This window comes from Podospora pseudoanserina, chromosome 5, assembly GCF_035222485.1.
Source record: "Podospora pseudoanserina strain CBS 124.78 chromosome 5, whole genome shotgun sequence".
Classification (NCBI taxonomy): Eukaryota; Fungi; Ascomycota; class Sordariomycetes; order Sordariales; family Podosporaceae; genus Podospora; species Podospora pseudoanserina.
Window position 1 is genome coordinate 3,919,994 of NC_085924.1, and position 21,471 is coordinate 3,941,464.

The 21,471-nt window shown below is 51.9% G+C and overlaps 4 protein-coding genes across 4 annotated transcripts; 3 read left to right on the plus strand and 1 right to left on the minus strand.

Moving 5' to 3' along the window:
- Positions 1–612: 612 nt before the first annotated feature.
- Positions 613–2,169, plus strand: QC764_509690 (uncharacterized protein; the record flags this gene model as incomplete). Its single annotated transcript, XM_062948216.1, has 3 exons — positions 613–668; positions 718–1,171; positions 1,236–2,169. 3 exons carry the CDS (start codon positions 613–615, stop codon positions 2,091–2,093), a joined length of 1,368 nt encoding a protein of 455 aa, XP_062799632.1. The 3' UTR covers positions 2,094–2,169.
- A 5,299-nt stretch (positions 2,170–7,468) lies between these two features.
- QC764_509700 (uncharacterized protein) lies at positions 7,469–13,369 on the plus strand. The gene is given in 7 exon segments (XM_062948217.1): positions 7,469–7,691; positions 7,704–8,840; positions 8,906–9,072; positions 9,146–10,726; positions 10,777–10,863; positions 10,919–12,536; positions 12,547–13,369. The coding sequence occupies 3 exon segments, from the start codon at positions 9,997–9,999 to the stop codon at positions 12,466–12,468; spliced, it is 2,367 nt and encodes a 788-aa protein (XP_062799633.1). The 5' UTR covers positions 7,469–7,691; positions 7,704–8,840; positions 8,906–9,072; positions 9,146–9,996; the 3' UTR covers positions 12,469–12,536; positions 12,547–13,369.
- QC764_509710 (uncharacterized protein) lies at positions 13,344–16,435 on the minus strand. Its single transcript, XM_062948218.1, has 2 exons — positions 15,410–16,435; positions 13,344–15,077 (listed from the first exon to the last, which is right to left on the minus strand). The coding sequence occupies exons 1-2, from the start codon at positions 15,639–15,641 to the stop codon at positions 13,558–13,560; spliced, it is 1,752 nt and encodes a 583-aa protein (XP_062799634.1). The 5' UTR covers positions 15,642–16,435; the 3' UTR covers positions 13,344–13,557.
- A 1,989-nt stretch (positions 16,436–18,424) lies between these two features.
- QC764_509715 (uncharacterized protein) lies at positions 18,425–20,627 on the plus strand (the record flags this gene model as incomplete). Its single annotated transcript, XM_062948219.1, has 2 exons — positions 18,425–19,049; positions 19,108–20,627. 2 exons carry the CDS (start codon positions 18,425–18,427, stop codon positions 19,944–19,946), a joined length of 1,464 nt encoding a protein of 487 aa, XP_062799635.1. The 3' UTR covers positions 19,947–20,627.
- Between the last annotated feature and the right edge of the window lie 844 nt (positions 20,628–21,471).

Below are 21,471 nucleotides of genomic sequence, written 5' to 3' on the forward strand. Positions count from 1 at the left end.
AACCCGCTGAATGAGCAGGATAGAAAGGAGCATAAGAGGCAGCATGCGGCGCATGTGAGGAATTTGAGGGAGAAGTTGGCGTTGTGAGTTTTGTGCATTATTGGGCAGCACATCATGGCAGGGTAATCTTTGTGTGGTGTTAGCTCTGGATTAATGATTGGTTTCCATCGTTTTTTTTTATCATGGGATGGCGTTGGTGTGTGTTTGAAGATGTTTGGGTGGGACAGGTTATGATAAGTAGGAAATACCCCTGAATTGATTACAAAGAACAATGCAAGGTTTTATCAACAGAGAGTGGCCGGAATAGGGGGTCTTTTTCCGCGATTGATCGATTTGCTAATAATTCAGGGAGATCGACCTCGAGTCAAGATGAAAATTGCCGGCTTTGTGACGGGGTGATTGGATTGACTGAAGTGATGAGATGGTGACATCATGACCACCACGGATCCGCTGTGCAACGGTATGGATGAACAATTGATTGAAAACACTTGACCACGGATTCTTCAAGGATATAAAGGGTTGGTTTTTCTTCAGTTCTGTGGTCTTTTCTGTGGTCTTTTCGACTTTGATCAATTGACAGGTGCCGGAACGAGTAACACCAACACCGCAATCATGGTCCATCAACACGGCGACCACCACGACATCCCGACCCATTCGCTCATGAAGCGGTTTGTCCCTCCCCCCCCCCGACCCCCATGTCTAACAAACACAACACAGCATCGGCGGCTGGCTCCCAACCGACCACCGCATCCACCAGGAATGGCTCAGCCGCACCATCGACCGCGCCCACAAACGATCCGGCCCCCCGGAGCAGACCAAGCTCATCCCCGTGCTGCAGGAGTTCAAGGAGCTGATTGAGGGCAATGCGAGAATATACATGTACTTCAACCAGATGTGGGACGAGGTCCCGCGTCGTCCTCCGTACAACAAGGACCCGACTGGCAAGAGCCAGATCAGAGACTACAAGCACATGCTTGCTGTGCTGAACGAAGTTTTTGGGAGAGCGCCAGAATGGACGGATGCTGCTGCTCATGCTGGCATGGTGGGGGTTCCGATGGCTGCTATTTTCGACTATGCGATGGGGACGCCGAGCGGGCATGCGGCGTTTTTGGATCCGGATGTGAACAAGATGTTGAAAAAGGTTTTGAATGAGTGGGGGAGGTACCTCAAGGTTTGTTTATCTTTACTGGGCACCTGATCCCTGACCGACTGACTTACTGACATGATGGTGGCAGACGCCGGAATCCGCCGAGGTTTTGGGGGATCACTCGGCTGGCTGGTTCGGCGAGACGGGCTACAAAGACCTTATGGAGGTGGCCAACACGCCGACTAAGACGTCGTTCAAGTTTGAGGAGATGTATCATTGTGATCCGTCAAAGAAGCACTACGGTTTCACATCCTGGGATGACTTCTTTACCCGCAAGATCACGGACAAGTCCCGCCCTGTTGCTAGCCCGGATGATGACAAGGTTGTTGTCAACAGCTGCGAGTCTCGGCCTTACTGCGTGGCGAACAACGTCAAGTTGCGGGACAGATTCTGGGTCAAGGGACAGCCTTACTCTGTAACTGACATGCTCGCGCACGACCCCCTGGCGGAGAAGTTTGCCGGGGGGACGATTTATCAGGCGTTTTTGTCGGCTCTGTCGTACCACCGCTGGCATGCCCCCGTGTCGGGCACCATCAAGAGGGCGTTTGTTGAGGATGGGACGTATTTCTCGGAGCCGCTCATGTTTGACCAGAGCGGGGGGGAGGACAAGGTTGATATTGACACTAAGGGGATCCAAGGGGCCTTGGGATACCTCACTGCGTTGGCGACGAGGGCGGTGATTTTTATTGAGGCGGATAACCCCAAGATTGGGCTCATGGCCTTTATCGGGGTGGGGATGGATGAGGTGAGCACGTGTGAGATTACGGTGAAGGAGGGGCAGAAGGTGAAGAAGGGGGAGGAGTTGGGCATGTTTCATTTTGGGGGGAGTACGTATTGTTTGATGTTTAGGAAGGAGACGAGGTTGAAGGGGTGGCCGGATATTGGGAAGTATGCGGAGGCGAATGAGAATTATCCGGTTAGGGGGGCGTTGGCGGTTGTCGAGTGAGTGGTGATGTTGGAGGCTAATGATGGTGTTTGTATTGTTGAGTAGTAATTTGAGACTGGTGTTATGTTGATGTCGGATGAGCTCAGGGGTTATTGTTCCGTTGTGTAAGTGTCAAAACAAAACAAAACACCATGAAAACTACAAAAAGCTCACCAGCGTTGCTGGCTACGAAAGCCCTCTATTTGGAGTTTCACCATTCCAAATTGCTCTCCCCTATTATTACCTGGGGGAGGCAGTTCATCCAGGTATTTTTCATATTTAGAGCCGAAGTCAATGGCTATGCTCATAGATGTTCTCGACTAGGAATCAAACCTGCCACCATTCGTGGGCAACCCAGTCTGTTTCTACAGTACCCGACAGGTTGTTCGGTCGTCGCTTCTGGCCACTGCGCTTGACAGGCAGTCAGATGCCAATTGAGTTGGCGAAAGTCTGAGAGCAATTGGGGTATATGTGGGGAAGGAACACTCTCCCAGATAGGCTGTGCTCTGGCTGTTCCCTCCTTGATACATCAGACAAGATGTCCACCAAAAAGAATTTAGTGGGTGCTGAATCGACATGCCAACCACCTACTGGAAGAGACATTAAATGACCTGGATAAAGTCAGGTAACTACCTTGGTTCCTTTACAAACCCCATTTCCTCGCCTTCAACCCGAGACCGTATGCTGGAATATGCACCTCTCCGTTCCTCAGCTGGACTTGGGATTGCTAGATGACGCCCCCCATGCTGACAGGGCGCAAGATCAAGAACTGACATGACCTGACATCGGGTGCTATCAGCTGCACGAAATGTGACAATTCCTCCAACAACCAAGCTCGAAAACTGCACTTTTCACCGTCTTCCATCGGCAGTTATAAACGCCCCCAAAACACGCTGGAAATAGAGACTGTCGGTCGTCGGATGTGGCTGTCACAACCTGGATCGTCCTTTCGGGGACCGAGATATGTACTATAGCTTGACATGCAGATACAAGCAGTGGCTGGGGTAGATGGCTTGCCTCAGCTCTTCCTCACCGACACACCCCCCTCAGTACCTAGCTAAGACACATAGACCGCCTCCCAGCCTTATGAGGAAAGATCTGGAGATGAGAAACAGCAGGAGAAACTGAAACACTGACAAGAACTCTAGGCTTTCTTCACTTTCACCTGATAGATGGTTGAGTCGGGAGGCGAAGATGCAGTCTGTCTAAGACCTACATATCAACCTCCCGTTGGCTTCACCTCACGAGCTGCTTGCCATATCTTCACAAAACACCGAACGAACCGGTCTCCCAAGGTAGCAAGCGGCAGCTGTGTGCAAGTTCAACAAGTCGAACCAAATCACGAAATATCACTAAACAAATCCTCTGAATCGATTATGATACATCACACCACACCATCAGCTCACAACCAAAAATCCAAAAAGTTCCAGGCCACCCATCACCAACAACCATCTCGGATCAAATTAACACTGGACAGGAATTCTCCAATCCCGGAGAGTCCCGGAGATAAACCACCCATTTATTTCCCTCCCACCCCGACTTATTCCCCCTCTTGCATACATCAGTCACCAAGGCTTCCCCCCCTTCAAAAAAAAAGCCTGCAGGTCGCACCGGTGTGACAGATCTCAACCCACCATCTCTGTTCCCCATCTCGCCGTGATAGTCTACAGTGGGAAAAAGTGTGGTGTGAAAACCCCAAGCTGCATGCTACTGGGGTCCCCCATAGGGTCGGTTATTATGAGTGGTCTTGTTGGGCTGATTGAGAAGCTCATTGGGTGGGCCTACCTACCTTCGGCGGTGGCGTCTTTTTGGGCTTTGGGGGAAGCGGCTGCATTACCTTTGCTCCAAAAAGATAATATTGACACTTTTTTTCCAGTTGGAAGACCGGGCAGGATGTGTCTTGTCTCTGGTGATGCCATCTAGAGGGAAGGGACGGGATGGATACTCCAGCCGCCCGTCTCATCATAGGGAACTTTTGTTATCTGGTTGCGTGACCAGTTACCCAAAGCAGCCTTGAGTTGATGGGCAAGAAACTGACTGCACTTGGGACTGGTTATTGATAGCTTACCGAGGACTTGCTCGGCCCGCTACTGTTGTGCCTTGTTACTTACCATCCCCGGAGTTTTCGACTGCAAAGGCGGCGGTGGCGGTCAACTGTGAGACTTGACCTCTCTTATCCTGCCGGGTTGGCGATGTGAAACAGACGTTTTGTTACACAAGACTTCTTGCCCAGTGATAGGCTTTTGACTTGGTTTAGAGATCTCGGGAGGGCGAGGTGCCGGAATTATCACGTTACCGGTTGGGAAGGTGGGATGGAGAAGATCATGAAGTTATATCGGTTTGTTGGAAATGTGAGATGGCGATCAAAGAGTCTAGACTTTGTGTGTCGAGTTGAGATGCGAAACTTGTGTCTCTGAACGGCTGCTACCTGTAACTTATGGACTTTGGCGATCGTGGAGTATGGGTAGAGCTCCATTCTTCTCATCAAGCCACCGTGCTTCACTCTTCAGATATGATATCCAAAAGCTTTGCTAGCAATCATCTCTCCATCCATCATACAAACCTGTTGATTAGGTAGACTTCATTCAACCCAGGTTGTGATCTGCATGTATATTCCAGGCTCTACATCCACAATATCCATCCACCATCCTTAGCCTTTTGCTCTGTTGGTCTGAACTCCGTTTCAAGCCCTACTTCGACTTCAGCTGTTTGTGACTTTGGCTCGACGAGGCCTGTATCTAAGCTTCTTTTTACCCACCCACCTTGTGGAGATCAGAAATTGGCGGCTGAATGTATGTATGTATGTATGTGTGCATGTCTCTACATCCTCTTTACTCTATGTATTCCCATCATCTCCCATCCTTTTTATACCCAACCCCTGCCCATATCAGCCTCCATATCCCGCCCCGGCGGCCCCTTGCCCTTCCCCGGCAAACAGTGGATCCCCAGATCGGAGTGGGGCCGAGCGGCAGCGCCGTCACTTAAGCGTCACTTGTGTCCGTGCCCGCCGAACCGACACAGCGGATTTTCCCCTCCCTCCCACTCTTTGTCTGTGCGTACACCACAGTCCTCCTCATCATCATTAGTGCAGTGGCCTTCTCGTTTACGGATGATCGGGCATGTGGGAGATGGGATTATTTTCGGGCACTTTCGTTTTCAGTCCAATAATCTGCACGCTCAAAGTAAGTATGTCTCGCTGCGCAGGATTTTTCCTGCTCACATGCTCACTTGCCCAGACAGACAGACAGCTCTCTTCCGCTTCGTTTGTTGGTAGGTATCGGATAACGTCGCGGTCGCGGATGCCGAGACAGTCAGCCATCCTAACAGCAAACAAGGTGAACAAGGCGCGGGGTAAAAAATCAGGTCAGAAATTCACAAGAAGCGGTCTGTCTGCTGTTCAGCTCACCACTTTGTCAGAAAATGGATTGGTTCAGTCGGTTATCGGCAGCGGAGCTCAATGTCGTCATAGCTTGATTCGCGGGGTGGATATACGCTAATTGTAAATGGGGGAGGGACGGAGGATGGCGTGGATGGGGAGACGTTTACGTAGGAGAAATTTAGAGAGAGGTGAACTGAGTGAGTATGTATATGCGGTTTTTGTCAGGTGGAATTTTTCTGAGAGAGGAGGAGGGAATTGTTGATCGTATACTCCGTAGTGGAGAGAGAGATCAACTGTTTCGAAACAACGAGTAAAGAATGAATGCTGGTGGTTCCCGATATGGCAGGTGAGAGGTGAGCAGGGGGCTGTTGAACTTCATGGCTAGTTCTTGAGAGAACCTCATGGGCTACACGAAAAGAGTTGTTCAAAGAGTTGAGAAGCTTATTATCAGGTTGGTTCTCTTGCTTTCCATTGACTCCTCAAAAGGACTGTTATTCCGCGCGCGAGCTTAAGCTTCCCTGATTTTCACCCAAAACCACCAATTCTCTTCCCCCCTCATTTCCCCGCATCGCATGTTGTGCGTGTCGAATTGGAGGACACACACACACCTCTCCTCCCTCTCCTGCCCATCACCCACTCGGCCGCGCAAGAATAACCCGGAGAAGATCCCGGGGTTACATATTTCCAAGAAAGGCCTGCCCCCGGTGTCGCAGAGAGTCAAAGTTTTCCAGACTGATATATCAAGCTTGTAACAGACAAAAAAAGGTGGTGTGATAATGTCGCATTGGACAGGTTTTGTCCTGCCAGATAACTAAATCTCGATCCCTTTCATAAAAGAAAAAAAAACGACTTGTCTGCTGCAGCTGCAGCTGTCACCTTGCTTTGAGGGGAAGAGAGATGTATCATGAAGCGCGAGAGAGGCTCTCAGGGAAGAACCCCGGCATATCAATCTGCATGTATGTACACAACAGCGAATGTATGTCCGCGGCACAGTTGATCCGTGGATACCTACCACAATGCACCTCTCCTCACAAGCACGTCGTCAGGGGGTGCATGATGCCGTTTCGAAAAAGCCTTCTGACAGTGAAAAGACTTTGGAAACTCTGCGGGGTGGTGGAAATACCAATGCATCGTTGCTATCATCCATATTGTTGTTGTCCCTGTCAAAACATCTGTCATGGATTATAAAAACAGGCAAGCTGCTGAAATGGTCTCATTTTGACATGCAGAAGAAGTTTTGGGAGACATGCAGCGTGGGGGGGTTCCATTTCTTCGCTTCTTTTTAATGTGCAGTTGTTGTCTCGGGCCAATCCAATGGCTGTCTCTGGCTTTTTTGCTCATCTCCATTGATGAATCAAATCGTCTTTGCCCAGGTGGAGAACATTGGCGCGAAGTGCATGCCGTGGCAAAGTGCAGTACTGACTGGAATCCATGGCATGATGATAGTGCAGAGTCGAAGAAGACTTTTTGAGTATAACTGTCAGAAGAAGAGCTGATCAGGACTTTGAGATTTGTGTGTTGACTTCGGGCAAATAACGTCCCGGGAAGGAGAAGGCAAAAGACGGGACTTTCTGAGCCAATAGAAATTGAAGAAGGGATACGGAGGACTGGAATACGAAAGCCAGTGGAGGCTCGTGCCAAAGTGTTGGAGGTCAATGCTGGGGAAAATCGATTCAGATAATGCAGCTTGCCGGAATCGAAGAAATGGCGATATTCGGGTCCTTCGTGTGCTGCACTCTACACTCGTACAAGACAGACCAGTCAAGGCGGCCCAGCGGCCTGTCACCGGAGGGGAAGGGCCGCTGCGGATGATCCCCATGCAGAGGAGAGGTTAAACAAACACTCCCGTGTCTCTGTAACCCTCTGTTTTGCTTTGCCAATTTTGACATGCTGAGCACATGTACTCAAGACCAGGTTGGGAAAGAGGATTGTGATTCATGGTGATCAAGCTTTCAGCATATGATGATTTTAGCTGAATTGGGAAAATGAGTACAGCCAGCTAGTTGGATTCATGTTGATGGAAGGCGGGGTATCGCAACTGGGGAAAGGAAACGTTCAGGCAGGTCTTGCGAGACAGATCGATCAACGATCAGACTCCAGCCTCTTCTGAGGTGGTGCAAGTGGGACAAATACTGTCTCGAAAATCTCCGGGAAAAGCATGGCAGACGTCAAGTCATTGCACAATAGCTTTGTTCGCCGTTCGCCCGTCGAAGGTCGGTGATTTGTCGTGTGACATCCCGGTGGTGGTGGTGGTGGTGGTGGCTGGTGATTCTCAAGCAAGAAGATGGTGGTGATGGTTGGGCATCCACAAGGTTCTCACCCAAACCCAACCTGGCCGCCTCAACTCGCTGCGCCGAGAGTAGTTCGCTTCAACCCTCGACGGCACAGGGAATCGGGTTGCAACGGAGCACATCTGTGAGTGGTCAACCACCAGCGAATCCCACGAATCAGCCCCGCATCTGATATCTGTGCCCAACGACACCAGTCAGTGAATCTCTTTAGCAGCCGCGGCAATGTTGCTTTGATCGATATGCTGAGTGTCCAAGCAGCCGAGATTGGTGACACTGCATGGTAGCTCACCGTCCAAGACCGATAGATGACCTGGGCTGGGACAAGGCTGGCTGCCATGGACGCTTCGACAGAGGCGCCACACGCAGCCATGGTAATCTGTTTTTGTAAAAATACCGAAGAGTATTGATGCGCAGTGCCATGTTGCACTCAACAACAATTTGATCAATGCTGCCGTCGACGATATACTGTCGCCGTCATGGTCTAGGCTCTGTTCAACGTCCGGAAGCGAGACGGCACCGGAGACACGGCCGTGCTCATGATGTTCAGGACCCCCTCTACAGCCGCCGACGTGCATAACCGCACTGCCGAATTGCATGAAGGCGTTTGGGAGGGTCTGCCATGATATCATGGCACATGCGGTGCATCACCGGAGATTATTCAGCTCGAGAGCTTGCCATCGGGTGACTGGTGACCTGGGGATACCCTTTGGGCAACAAGGCCGGTGTCGAACTAGGTAACCTTATCTGTGGCGGCTTCTTTTACTGGCGATGGTAGAAATCTTGGTGAGAATTTGTTGGACACGCTACTGCGGCAGCAGGAAGGGTGCCTCTGTGGTCATGACATTCTGTCTTGGACGGCAGGTGTGGGGGCGTGATCTCCGTGTCTGATCTGAAGATCGTCTTGTTTCCATCTGGCTTCTCCCGATCATGTATTTGATGAGGGGCTGAGGGGGCGGTTGTCGTTCGCCGGGCAGGCAAGACACAGAGACACGGTGTTGAGATGGATGGAAGTTCCCAAGAGCGGAATCCGAAGCGCACAGACCATGGCACCATTGGCGGGAAGTTCTTCAGCTGTGCACAGGCCATGATGTGGTCCGAGTAAGGACTGGACCCTGACAACAACGCTCACCACCAAAGGTTCCCTCTGATGAGAAGCCGTGCAGGAGGCAGCAAGGACGGCTCGCAGGTCTCTTGCAGGCTTAGATCAAGATGTCGATGCACTAGCGGCATCAGCCCGGTCCTTCTCTGATTGATTGTGATGGGATCGCGTGCGCCAAGAGGAATTCTTTGCGAGGTGTCGTCGTCGACCAACAACCTTGATAGCCACATCGTATGTATCCTTGCGGATAAGTGGCCTGCCCTGCTCGACAATGCGGGGAAGAAAGAGACTGATGAGAAAGTAGAGGCCGAAACCCCACGACACGGAAGCAAAACTCGACGCGCTGTCTCTCCGTGTCATTCGCATCCCACTCCCAGGGACATCTTGGCTCAGCACCAGCAATGTAACGCTACATGTGCCCCCCAAACATTTTCTCTTGTCGTCTTGCCGCTAACAGCTAGCCTTGTTGTATTCCTATCACCACTCACCGCAGAGAGTCCGCAGAAGCGCAGGAGGCAGGGGCAGGGGCAGGGGCAGGGGCATGGGCAAGCACAAAAACACATTGTGGAGAAGCCCTCCCCTCCACAGGATCACGACTCTGTACCCTACCCAAATTCGCGAGCAATGGTTCCCTCTCGTCCACCTCGTCCACCTCGTCCACCTCGTCCTCTCCACCTCCACCGTCTCCTCTGTCTCTTCACCTCTAATGCCTCTACTCTGTAGACTGCCCGGTTAACCGTCCGCCACACCGTCCCAATCAAGCGCTGCGCAGCAAAAGCAAATAAGACACTGCGCTCGACCTGCCACTTGAGCCCCCCCCTGCTCATCCTCTGCGACATCTTCACTCCATCTTGTTCAAAGCCTCTCCAACTCTTTCCTCCCACACTGTACTTCGGTACAACTCTCTGTCTCTCTACCTTCTCCGGGCCTATCTTGATCGGCAAGCCAACCAAGGCTGCAAGTGTCACCCCCGACCTAAAGCGGCTCTATCCTGTCTCACACCCTCCAACTCGTCGTCCCGTTCCCCAGTTATTCCTCCTCTTTTCCTCACCCTTGGTATTTTGTCGCCTTAAGAGCCACGGCGCCTCATCCCTATCCTCTGCAGACAACACCCTTGTTCCTACCCCGTGGGCATGGTGTCGTTATTGACGAGCTATGAGTCGTTCCCTTCCTGTCGTGTCCAGCGACGGAAACCTGCCGTGGTCAGACAGCCATAGCCATAGCATGGACTCCGATGAGATTCCTCATGTTGGCTTGCCTTCCCCCTGGTTGGACTCCCTTCCGACAGCCTCCAACTCTCTGTCCACATCGTCGTCGACTTTGAGCTTCGCCCGTACGGGCCAGCTCTCGCCCCAGCTGTCACCCATCAGCACTGGCATGGCCATGTCCTGCGGAGGCTCCTCCTGCCTTGCCTCGCCGTCCCTCTCGCCCCCCACTGCTGCCATGAATTCGCACTCGCTTTCCTCGTCGGCCTCGACGGAATCCTCATGGACCATGAATTACTCGGGCTCGGGCTCGGACGAGGGCCATGAGCACGAGCAGCTTCCGCGGGGCGCCATGAGCCACCACCATGACATACACCATGAACACATGCCCTGGGAGCAGGACGATCCAGATGAGCTGTTGATGGCCCCAAAACTGGAGCCCTTGGATGATGATGGATTCTGTATGGATGATTTGGGGGAAGCCCCTGCCACTCCCATTGGAGGAGTTGCCCATGCGCTGGGGCTCGACCAACCAAAGCCAAAACGACCCAGAGGACGTCCTCGGAAGCACCCCCTTACCCCCAATCTGACTGCCAACAAAGTCACCAAAGGCCGCACCAAGACTGGCTGCTTGACATGCAGGAAGCGAAAGAAGAAGTGTGACGAAGCCAAGCCGCGATGTAAGTGAGCAGCTGTTGTCTTTGGTCTACATGGTCTAATGCTCGGACAGGCATGAATTGCGAAAAGAACGCCGTCGTGTGTGAAGGCTATCCGGAGAAACAGATTTGGAAAAGCGGCAAAGAAAGGGCCGAAGAGGGTAGGCAATCCCTTTCCCCTCTGTCCATGCTGTTCGTCCTAACCATTAGCTTCAGAACGTCTCAAGTCACACAGCGTCATGTCCATTACGATGCAGCCCATCTTCCACGGGCTCGAGACGGTCGAAGACATGATCTTCTGGAAGCACTACAATGAACACCTCAGCGCCGTGCTTACTGTCGAGGGTGAACACAAGAATGCTTTCAAGGACATGATGGTGCCCATCGCGGTCAAACACCAGGGCCTCATGCATTCCATCTTGTCTTTGGCAAGCAAACATATTGACTTTGACACACCCTATGGAGCCACCGTCTTGCGCAACAACCCCTCCACAAGCCTGGAACTCATCCGGGAACGATCCATTTTCCATCACGACGCCGCCAGGCAGAAGTTTTTCGAAGATGTCGAGTTTAGCAAAGGAAAGCCCTGCACCGATGACGAGGTTTTGGTGTCTGCTCGCTATGGACAGATGCTGTGCTTCCTCTTGGAAGCTCTGGCAGAGGGTAACCCCCGTGGCGAGCATCGCGTCCACCTTTCGGCATACCGCAGTCTTATCGCCAGCTCGCCTCCTGGAGATTCGGCCTTCTTGTCGTTCATCGCCGAGTTTTTCCAGTACCACATCTTCGCCGACGAATTGATCCACTCGTCCGACAAGTCAGGCTATCGTTCCATGTCGGACGCCCAAGAGCTCCCGTCGGTCCCTCATATCCACCCGCCTCGACTTCTTGGTGTTGCCGATGGACTGCTCGAACATATTGTCCCCATCACCACCATCAGAAACTCGATCCGGCGTAACATGGCCGCCCACGAGCCCGTTATTGTCGACTACATTAGTCTCTATCGCGCAGCCGAGATCGATGCTGCGATTCGAGAATGGGCTCCCCACCTGCCCCCTGGTGATAATCGCGGAAATGTCAGCCTCCTTTACAAGCACATGATGCAGATTTATCTCATCCGTACCATTTGGCCCCCGGTCGCCACGTCACCCACGCCGACGGCCGCCTCCGTTTCCTCGTTTTCCCACATCCGCAGCTCGCCATCCGTCGGCCGACCGACCTCTTCAGTAGTCAATACCCCGCCGCAGTCTGCCTCTACCAGCTGTGCCTCGTCCCCGAAACTTGGAGCCTCCCACCCAATGAGCGAGCCAAACGTCTACAAACGAAACAGTACCGGAATGGGTTCCTCCTCGAACGTATCCCCGATTCGCAAGAACAGCGGCGGAGGTATTGCCGCAGCGCTGGCCGCCGAGAACCGACCCGACTCCCCCCCTCCCATCCGTCAACCTGTTTCCCACGACGATCGTATCACCCGCGCCGTCGAAGAGTCCCTCGACATACTCGACACCTTCAAGCCGAGCGATCCCTCCCAGACCCTGTTGTTGCTGCCGTGTTTCGTCATCGGCACCGTTTGTTTCAAGCCCCTCCAACAAGAGCGCATCAGGGCCGCCATCAAGTCTGTCAGGGGCTACACCGGACTAAGAAACGCCGATCGGGTTGTGGAGGTGCTCGAGGAGGTGTGGCGACTGATGGAGATGGGTGAGTGGGTGCGTGTGTGGGACTGGGGTCGTGTTGCAAAGGATATGGGGTTGGATTTTATTCCTGCTTGATATTTCTTTCTGTCTTGGCATTTTGGTTCTGCAGCATGTCCTTGCCCTTTCTCTCCCTCTCTCTCTCTTTCTCTCTCTCGTTGAAATATCTCTGGCGAGTTTGAACAATGTTTTTCTTGTTTCTGTTTGTGGAAACGCCAGAGACAATATACCCCCCCCCCCCCCCCCCCACCCCATATAAAGCAGTCTCTTGTTTTGTTTGTTTATCACATCATGTATTTTCCCCCCTTGTATTCCTCGTACTTTCCGTTTCAGTGAACGGAACAAACAAGTTTATTGTTTTTTGTGTTGCTGTTTTTATCTGTCTGTTTTTGCGGAAAAAAAAAACATACAAAACAAGTCGTTGGCTTTTGACAAGAAAGAAAGGAGACGGACACATAAAAAAAGAATTACGTTGTATTGGTAGGAGTTTGGGGATGGGGGCTAGGTTAGGTCTGGGGATATAAGGGGGTAGGGGGGCATAGGTAACGGTACGGAGCAGAAGGGTTTTCGGGTTCTAGGTCAGGGTTTTTGGTTGGGGGTGGGTTGTAGTAAGTAGGAAGGTTTTCTCTACGGGGTTGCTGCATAGTACGGTCGTTATTTTCGGATTTGTTGTTTTTTTCACCACTTTCCTCTTTGGCTACACACACATACACACACACACAAGAGGGGTTGGAGTTGGAACATTTCTTTTCTGGGAGATTTTTGGTGCATGTATATCTTGGGGATGGGTTTTCTTGGTGGGGGATTGGAGATCATAAAGGAACATTTAAGGGCATGTAAGCGGATAAATGGGGGGTTTGGTTTTTATAGGTAGTTAATGGTTCGGCATATTTTTCGAGGATAGGAGATGGAATTTACACACACAGTCACGTTCGTTACATTTTGTTTACTCTTTGTCATTGACTGATGGTGATATTGACTGGTTAAGAACTCCAAACATGCTTCTTGGCTAGGCTAGTGTGATGCAAGATATCTTACAGGGATCCTAATGGGGGACATATATCTTACATATTTACTCTCTCCTCTTTCTTGACCACCAGATGTGATGCTCCGGTTGATGCTTATGTACACTGACCCCCACCCCCTTCTCAAAACTACACCCCCTATCTAGTCATCACTCTTCCCATCATCATCATCATCCTCCTCAACAACAGTAACATCCCTCTTCTTCCCCTCCTGCTTCAACGACACCTCCACCCCCCCATAACTCTTCTTAATCTCATACTTGCCCCCCCAAACCAAATCCTTCGCCATAATCTCCCTCGTGCGCCCCAAGCTCTCAATAGCAGCAATCCGATCAATAGTAGCCTGCAAATGCTCCCTAAACCCGGGCTGCGCCACAATCTCCCTGAACGCAATATGCATCGGCACACTGCTCGCCCTCACCTCGGCCTTGCTCGTAATGCTAAACAGATTCAACCTATCCAACGCCCTGACAAAATCCGCCCTCGTCATGATCTCCTGCGCGATATGAAGAGGGTAGCTAGGCAGGATATGGCCCTTTGCGGGATCATACGTCTCCTCCATCTCCTCCTCCTTATCCACAAGCGCCGTGGCGAGAACCACCGCAGCAGCCGCCCACTTCTGCTGGTCCATCACGTCGTCATCCATCTCCTCACCCAAAATCCAGCATTGGTTCAAAAACCAGGTTTTTTCCACTCGCTTGATCTCCTCGCAGGTAGCGAGCATGTCTTGTGATTTCGCCACCCTGTTGAGAAAGTTGAGGCGCCCGCCGACACGGTCGTAAATCTCCTCTAGGATTTCGCTCGACGGGACCTCAGAAAAGTATCTCCTGCGGTAGTTTTTCAGCGCGGCAATAGCCTGGTGCTTGGGCAGGTCAAGGACCGTCAGCACGGCCATCCTGGTGGAAAGCTGCTTCAGTCTCTCGTAAACCCAGTAGTCGTCGCTGTTGAAGACCATAGTAACAAGATTAGACGCAGCCCACTGCTCCGCCCGCTGCTGAAGCAGTTCAATCAGGTCCTTCCCGTCATCATCGTCCCGGATGAGGTGCATTTGGTTAATGATAATCACCAACGGCCTGCCCACCCTTGCCCGTCTTTTGAGCGCGACTTTTTCAACCTTGTTGAGGGCGCGTTCAATGTCGAGGAGGGCGGTGGTGTCACGGGGCCCGCGCTCGGAGAAGTAACTCCCCATGTAATCTTCGTGGAATTCATAGTCTAGCGCCTTGCCGAGGCGGATGCGAAAGATTTCGAGGTCGGCGTGGGCTTCAAACATGGCCACGCCGTCGCCGTCGATCTTGCGCATCGCTTCGAGGAGCATGGAGGATTTGCCGGTGCCTTTTTCTCCGATGAAGAGGTGGTAGTGGCCTACCTCCTTGCCGGCGACGATTTCGTCCACGATGGACTGCTCGGGGCGCTCGATCCAGTGGGTTGCCGCGGCGGTTTTGGAGAGGGGGAGGTCTTTGCCTATGGCGGCTAGGTCAAGGACGGGATCGCCGGGTTCGAAGGCGTTGGACATTTTTTTGAGGACAAAGTACTTGTAGGATTTGTGGTAGGTGTAGGCTGCGAAGGCGAAGCCGGTGCCGAGGACGAGGATGGAGGCTAGGGAGGTGGCGGCGGACTCGAGCATCTTGTACCATATGGAGGGTTCGTGGCGGTGATCGTCATCTGGGGGGGCATTTTGTTAGTATCGGGCGTCTACTCCGTGATGGTGTTTTGGGGGGATAGCATTGAGGATGTTGTAAGTGAGAGCCTCGTAGGGGACATGTTGGATTTAAGGGTGGATCCCTGCACCAGTCCCGACCCCTGGATGTTGCGTCATTCTGATCATCCCAAGCTCTCGGGTCCCTGATAGATATGCCCATGATTGGGTCAATTGTCGGCGCGTTCCTGAAGCTCTCGAGATATCTCACGCGAGCTCAGGTACCTACGTCATTCCAGTCGCGAGATGCCCCAAGTGCACGCAAACCACCAAAATAAAAGAGCTGAAAATAACGTACCATTGCATTTGTCTTTGTCCTTGGAATAATGTCTCCTTTCCTGTCGTGGTCCAGGTTGTGGCGTCCAATGTATCCTTCTCAACGTCGTGGGTGGTGGTGGTGGTGGTGCGCTCCTCTCATTTGGTATCATCCTTGGCCCACGAGCCCAAAGCCCCCTTTGTGCTGCCACCGCTGCTGCCCCTCCCGAATATCCACGGGATGCCAACCGGCTCCCTGCCCGTATTAGACCCATATGTGGTGATTATCGGCGTTTCCCTTGTGGCGAAGAGAGTTTTAAAAGAAATAAATGGCGAATAGAAGTCCGGAAAGACAAGAAGTGAAAACGGGGGGAAGATGTAACAACACCCAAGCAACGACCCAGAGGAAAAAAGTGGTGGCTCCCTCACTGCCCGCGGCAGTTGGGCTTTTGCTAGCTGCAAGAAACAATGATAGCGCCTGAGCTAGACTGGGATGTCGCTACCGGCGGGGCGGGAGTGATCGATATGAGGATTCGGAAAATGTGGCTGTACAAACAGGAAATTATGGGGGTTGAAGTGAGTGAGTGACTTTGACGATGTCTGATGATATCAGGTAACACCAAAAAGAAAAGTTCGGGAAATGGAGTTCAACGAGTGGATAGCGGGATCGCCAAGAACAAACAAAAAAAAACAGAAAGAAAAAACAAAGCCAATTGTCAAAATCTCCAACAAGGGATCTCGTGAGTTGGTGAAGGTGTGTTGTTTGTCTCTCTCAAAAAGAGGGAGAGAGAAAAGAAAGGGGAGCATTGAGCACGGGACAAGGGACGGAGACGTGATAATTGGAAAGCTATCTAGGGTTACAGCGGTGACATCAATTTCTGGGCAGGCAAAAGGGTGGTCAATTCGCGTTGGCTGTCCCTTCTACCGGCAGGCCCAGAGGGAGGGCAGACGGCGAAACACAGCGCCCCGAAACTTGACGCCGTTCCCACAAATAGCGTAGCGGTCGCTGAATTGGCGGGCCCGATAACCCACAAGCTCACCAAGCTCACCCAACAAGCTCAGCTGAGGGATTTCGATGGACAGGGACCGACTGCACAGTAAGAAGCTTGGCAATGCGGGGGGTCCATTTTTTGGTGCTTGTGTTCTGGAGGCCGCACCTCGGGGCCAGACCACGTGGGCTTGGAATGGGTGTTGTGCATGTGCCACTGCCTGCCGGCTGGTTGTCAGCTGCCAAAGCTGCCCCTGAGCCCCTGAATTCAACGACATCTCAACATGACGGCGATGAGCACTTCGATGACGGGGCATAATGTTGTTGGAGAAAGCATACGTGGTGTTTATTTATTTGGTTACTGGCGGCTCTCCAAATGCCAGTGACAGCAAAACCGGAACTGCAAGAGGGATAGAAGGGAAGCTTTCTCTTCTGAACAAAATCTACTTGCTCTCCGCCATCCCCCACAGCAACAACTCCCGCAAATACTTGGAGTAACATAATGCCGTTGTCGTCTCTTCTCAGAATTTGCCTGCTGACCCCGAGGCGGAACCACCTGGCTTACACCAGATAAGTGACAACCTCCACGCAGCATGCTCGAAACACTGGGAGACCAGAGGCTCAAGCACCTCCCATGCTATGCGCAATCTTTGGGATGTGCTACTATTATGTCTCTGTCAAATTCTCCGGAAATACTGTGTTTTTCCTTTGTATTTGCCATATCTGAGAGATGTGTAGACCGGAAGATGTCGTTCCTTCCAATATTGACGATTCCCAGCCATTAAATACCGTGGAAAAAGCCCTACAATTGCAACCCTCAAGGTAAACAATGGAAAGAGCGATCTGAATAGCCTCCTGGACCGTGCGCCCGACCATCGAGGTGCGCGGCTTTCCAGGTCTCTTGACAGAAAATCTCACGACTTCTGTTCTTAGTCTTCCTCAACTCCCCCGATCAAATCGCCTGCTCTCGCCGCTGCTCTCCGACCGCCGGCGCCCGCGAACGAACTGGCATCTCGCCAGCAAACGAGAGGAGTATGGTATGTGACATTTCCAATATCTCATCCTTTTTCCCATCGCCAGCGTTGTTCAGATTGCTTGTGTGGTGTGGTCGCTGCTGGCTCATGAGTGCAGGTTCGATGGCGGCCATCCCACTTTCAAAATCGATCACTCAGTGATGTCTCTTTTTTGGACATTTTTGTGCGTTTTTGAAAAGAGTTGCTGCGGAAGTTTTGTTCCGGGGATGGGTGGCCTGGCCTGATATTTCAGACACTGGGGTTTGGCAGTTGCTGGGCCTTGTGCTTGGGAGGAAGATTAACTCGTGAAAGGGCTCACTTGGGCAAGTGCTTAAGTTGTTGAGTTTCCCAAGGAACTTTGGCTTACTCCCATACCTCCTTTTGCTTGTTTACTTACAACACATCACCCGAGTTACCTTACCTTCTTATTCACTTACAAGCACTTCTTTTCACATCAACCTTATTCATCTGCCTTCATCCTACTTCAGCATACCCCCAATCTACCTCAGTCTTTTCTTTCTTTTATCCCAACTCTCGAGAAACTCTACACCATCCTCTTCCATTATTATGATCATCTTCACCAACTCTATCCCAACAATGGCCATTCCTTATCCCACGTTTCTACACCCTTCACCTCATTCTTCTACACAATCTTGCCCAACTTCTCACACGCCCAATACTGGCTGTTCAACACTAACATGTCAACTTCATAGTACCACAACACATTTCGTCCAGATTCACACCTCAACCCGCACCTCAAATTCATCACCTTCTCACCAACCTTCGAACATCTTTCGCAGACACTCACCTCACTTTCCTCTTTCCAAAACCTCCTCATCCTGCCTGATCACAGCCACAAAGACTACACTCCTACTTCGAAATCACACAACTCGTTTCCCCAATCCAAAGCCCCAAACTCACTTCCCATCAAGCTTGGTCATAATCAACAAAACCCCTCAGCATTTACAACACCATCCTTTGCTATTTTCTCAAACCTCACTTTCACCCCAACCCCTAAACCTGGTGATGGTTTCTCAAAGCTAACAAGACAGTCACAATGGAAACAAGAAACTGGAGCGAGGAAAGCGCAGCGGGCGGTAGCTCCTCCGTCTTCAACTGGCTGGACGAGCTGGCCAAAGAGGCCTGGCTTAACGAGGAGGCAGAAGAAGACGTGGGGGTCCACGGTGACGGTTTGGTCAGCGAAAACTGGCCTTTCCCTGTCGTGGAGGCTGCGAGGCCACTCCCGCGTCTGCCCCCAACGGCGTTCGCGGGCCAACGGAGCCGGCGGCGGCAGCCTCGCTTCCAGCCGACACTCCCTGTGGTCCGGGACCTGTCACCGGCCCCACCCCCGCCGACTCCAAGCTGCGCTCCGCCCCCGCCTCCGACGACGTCTGTCGTCGGCCAGGCAGAGGAAAGCTTGGACCGGTTGGGCCCGGTTGACAAGGGCAAAGGTAAGGCAGTGGACGAAGAGCAGCCGGCTGGGAGACCCACCTTCCAGCAGACGGTGGCCGCAGCACCCACATCTTCTCCCTCCCAGGCACCGCCAATTCCACGGCTGCCCTCACCATTGCCTTCCTTTGTGTGCCGTATGTTGGAGACTTCTGCCCCCCCCCCCTTGGCCGACCGCCCGCTGCATCCCGATCTTCTCAGAGAGAGGGTGCCGGTCGCGACTGCCTCACCGCGTGAGTTTACATCCTATCTCTCAGTTCTCTGGGGCTTGATCACTGACTTTCTGCGTAGCAACTTCGGCCACGACTCTGCCTGTGCCGCGAACCAGGCCACCCATCCCACAGCTCCCGCCATTCGTCCACTCTCCTTCGCCAACCAAGAGAGCCTCAACCACACCAATGGCACCAACAGAGAGGCCAGTCACACCTCTGCAAGTCGCTCAGCCAGAGCTCAAGAGTCGCTGGAGCCCCTCGCCTCCCCCCTCACCGACCAAGGTTCAAAAGCTCATGAAGGCAATGAGCTTCGCAAGTTTGAGATCCCAAAAGTCGAAAACCAGTCTTCGCGAGCAGTCGAGTTCCTCCTCTGTTCCTCCGGTTCCTGATCTCCCTCCGACGACTCCTGACATTACAAAACGCCAATCCGATCGATCAAGTGCAAGCACAAAGATGAGCTTTGGTTCTTTCGGCAAAGGCTCTTTGGGCAGAGGTAACTCGTCCTCCCAAAAGTCCAATTGGGTGGCAGCAGCATTCGGCCGTGATTCCTCCTCCATCACACCTCCAAGAACTGCTTCTGGTAGGACCGAGAGAAGCTCGACAACAGAGAGAAGCTCCGGCAGCAGTTTGACGAGCTCGGCGTTGAGCAGACAAGCAAGCACGATCACCCCAGAGAGACCACAGGCTGGACTGTCGTCATTGCCTCTTCTTCCAGCAGCTTCTACTTTCCACCCCGAACCCCCCTCCGCTACTCACATAGTTCCGCCAATGCCACCTGTGCCTCAGTCTCCCCCCCACCCTTCAGATCTGCACAGAAAGATCTCCATGCCGAGCATGTTCCTGCGGAAAAAGCAGTCGAGCTTGAACAAGAAAGAGGACCCTCGAGAGAACAAGGGTGAAGACGAGGAGGGCAAATGAGGGAGACACCAATCCTTCAAGCTATCACTGGCCAATTTGAACAACCCAACAATTACCACAGGGTCACGACCAACGACCGTGTGCCACACAGGGCAATTTACGATTCAACACCGTCGACCGCCGTCTTCAACAACACGTGAGTCTTCATACAACAAGTCCAGTATGTCGTTTACTTCATCTCCTTTCACCTTGAACATTTCCTATTCTTGATTCTCCTTCTATTTCACTACTTTCGCGTTTTTCTTTTCTTTTTCTCAATTTCGGTCTGCATTTCGAATCCGGCGTTTGGCACACAGAACATTCGCCCATGGATAGAAGACTTCTACCCCTTTATACTTGTACCAGAAGTTCCCGGTACGAGGGATCAAAGCAGCATCCATGATACCCCCATCGTTCAGCTTACGGCAGAAATAAGTCTCAACGAACATGGTTTAGAGAGATGATATACCCTGAGACACCCATCCGCATTTCATTATGGTCAAACGGAGCATCACCACGGAAGTATCACCATGAAGGCATACAGTACTCAGAAAACATGGTCCATCACCAGATACCCGGTATTTCAGGTGTTAGTATTGGTAGGCGGCATCACCAGTGAGGAAATACAGTACTTACAGGGCTATGGTTGCATTGACACGGCGTCAGGGCGAGGTGGATCACAAAAAGGGGCATGAACAAGGGCGTGCAGAATTGGGAGGAAAAGTCATTTTGCTTTGCATTTACATGTTTGGGGTTTGATAAGGGGTTACGATCATTGCTGGCATGGGTTTCGTGTATTTTGGCATTCACAAGGGAAGGGTGACGGTGTATGAGAACGGTTACGGATGAATTCAGATATTTTGGGGCTTTGAGACGTGGATTTTTGTGCATGTGAGATGCGTGAGATAGGCTGCTGTCTACGAGCTGTGCTCTCTGTGTGAGCCGTAGCTCTGTGTAGGGTATGTCTCCTGTTCACAGAGATGTTATTCAATGCAACGAAGGATGTGGTAACCTCGGCTTTTAATCTCATGTAGGTGAACGTCTCACCATCTCGACCTTGTATCTGACCTTCTCGTCCTTATTACTGTTTAGTCTTTTCACCATCGCATTCATAGCTTTAGGTAGGTAGCTAAAAGATGATATGTGCATCCTTGGAATCGATAGCTCAGACAGGCGACAGTCAAAGCTGGGACCGTGGACACCAACAGCTGAAATAGCTGAGATGGCAGCTTTGGATCAAGTAGACTGGGGGATTAGAAAGCTCAAACATTGGTGGATCCTGCTTGGATAGATGGGCGTTGAAGGTCCATGTTACTCTCAAGTCGACCATAAGGTAGGTCAGACAAGACTCTGCGCAACACCAGGAGAGGAGAAAGTGAAGAGATATGCTGCATAACCCCAATCCGTTGTTTTTCCACTTGGATTTGACCCTTCGAACCTGCTGACTTTTGATGCACGACTCAACAGTTTAACATCACGCGTCCGTTTGCTAAATTGTCGAGGAAGTGCGAGGTGGTGGTCGGAGTCTGAGCTCAAAAGCCTAGAA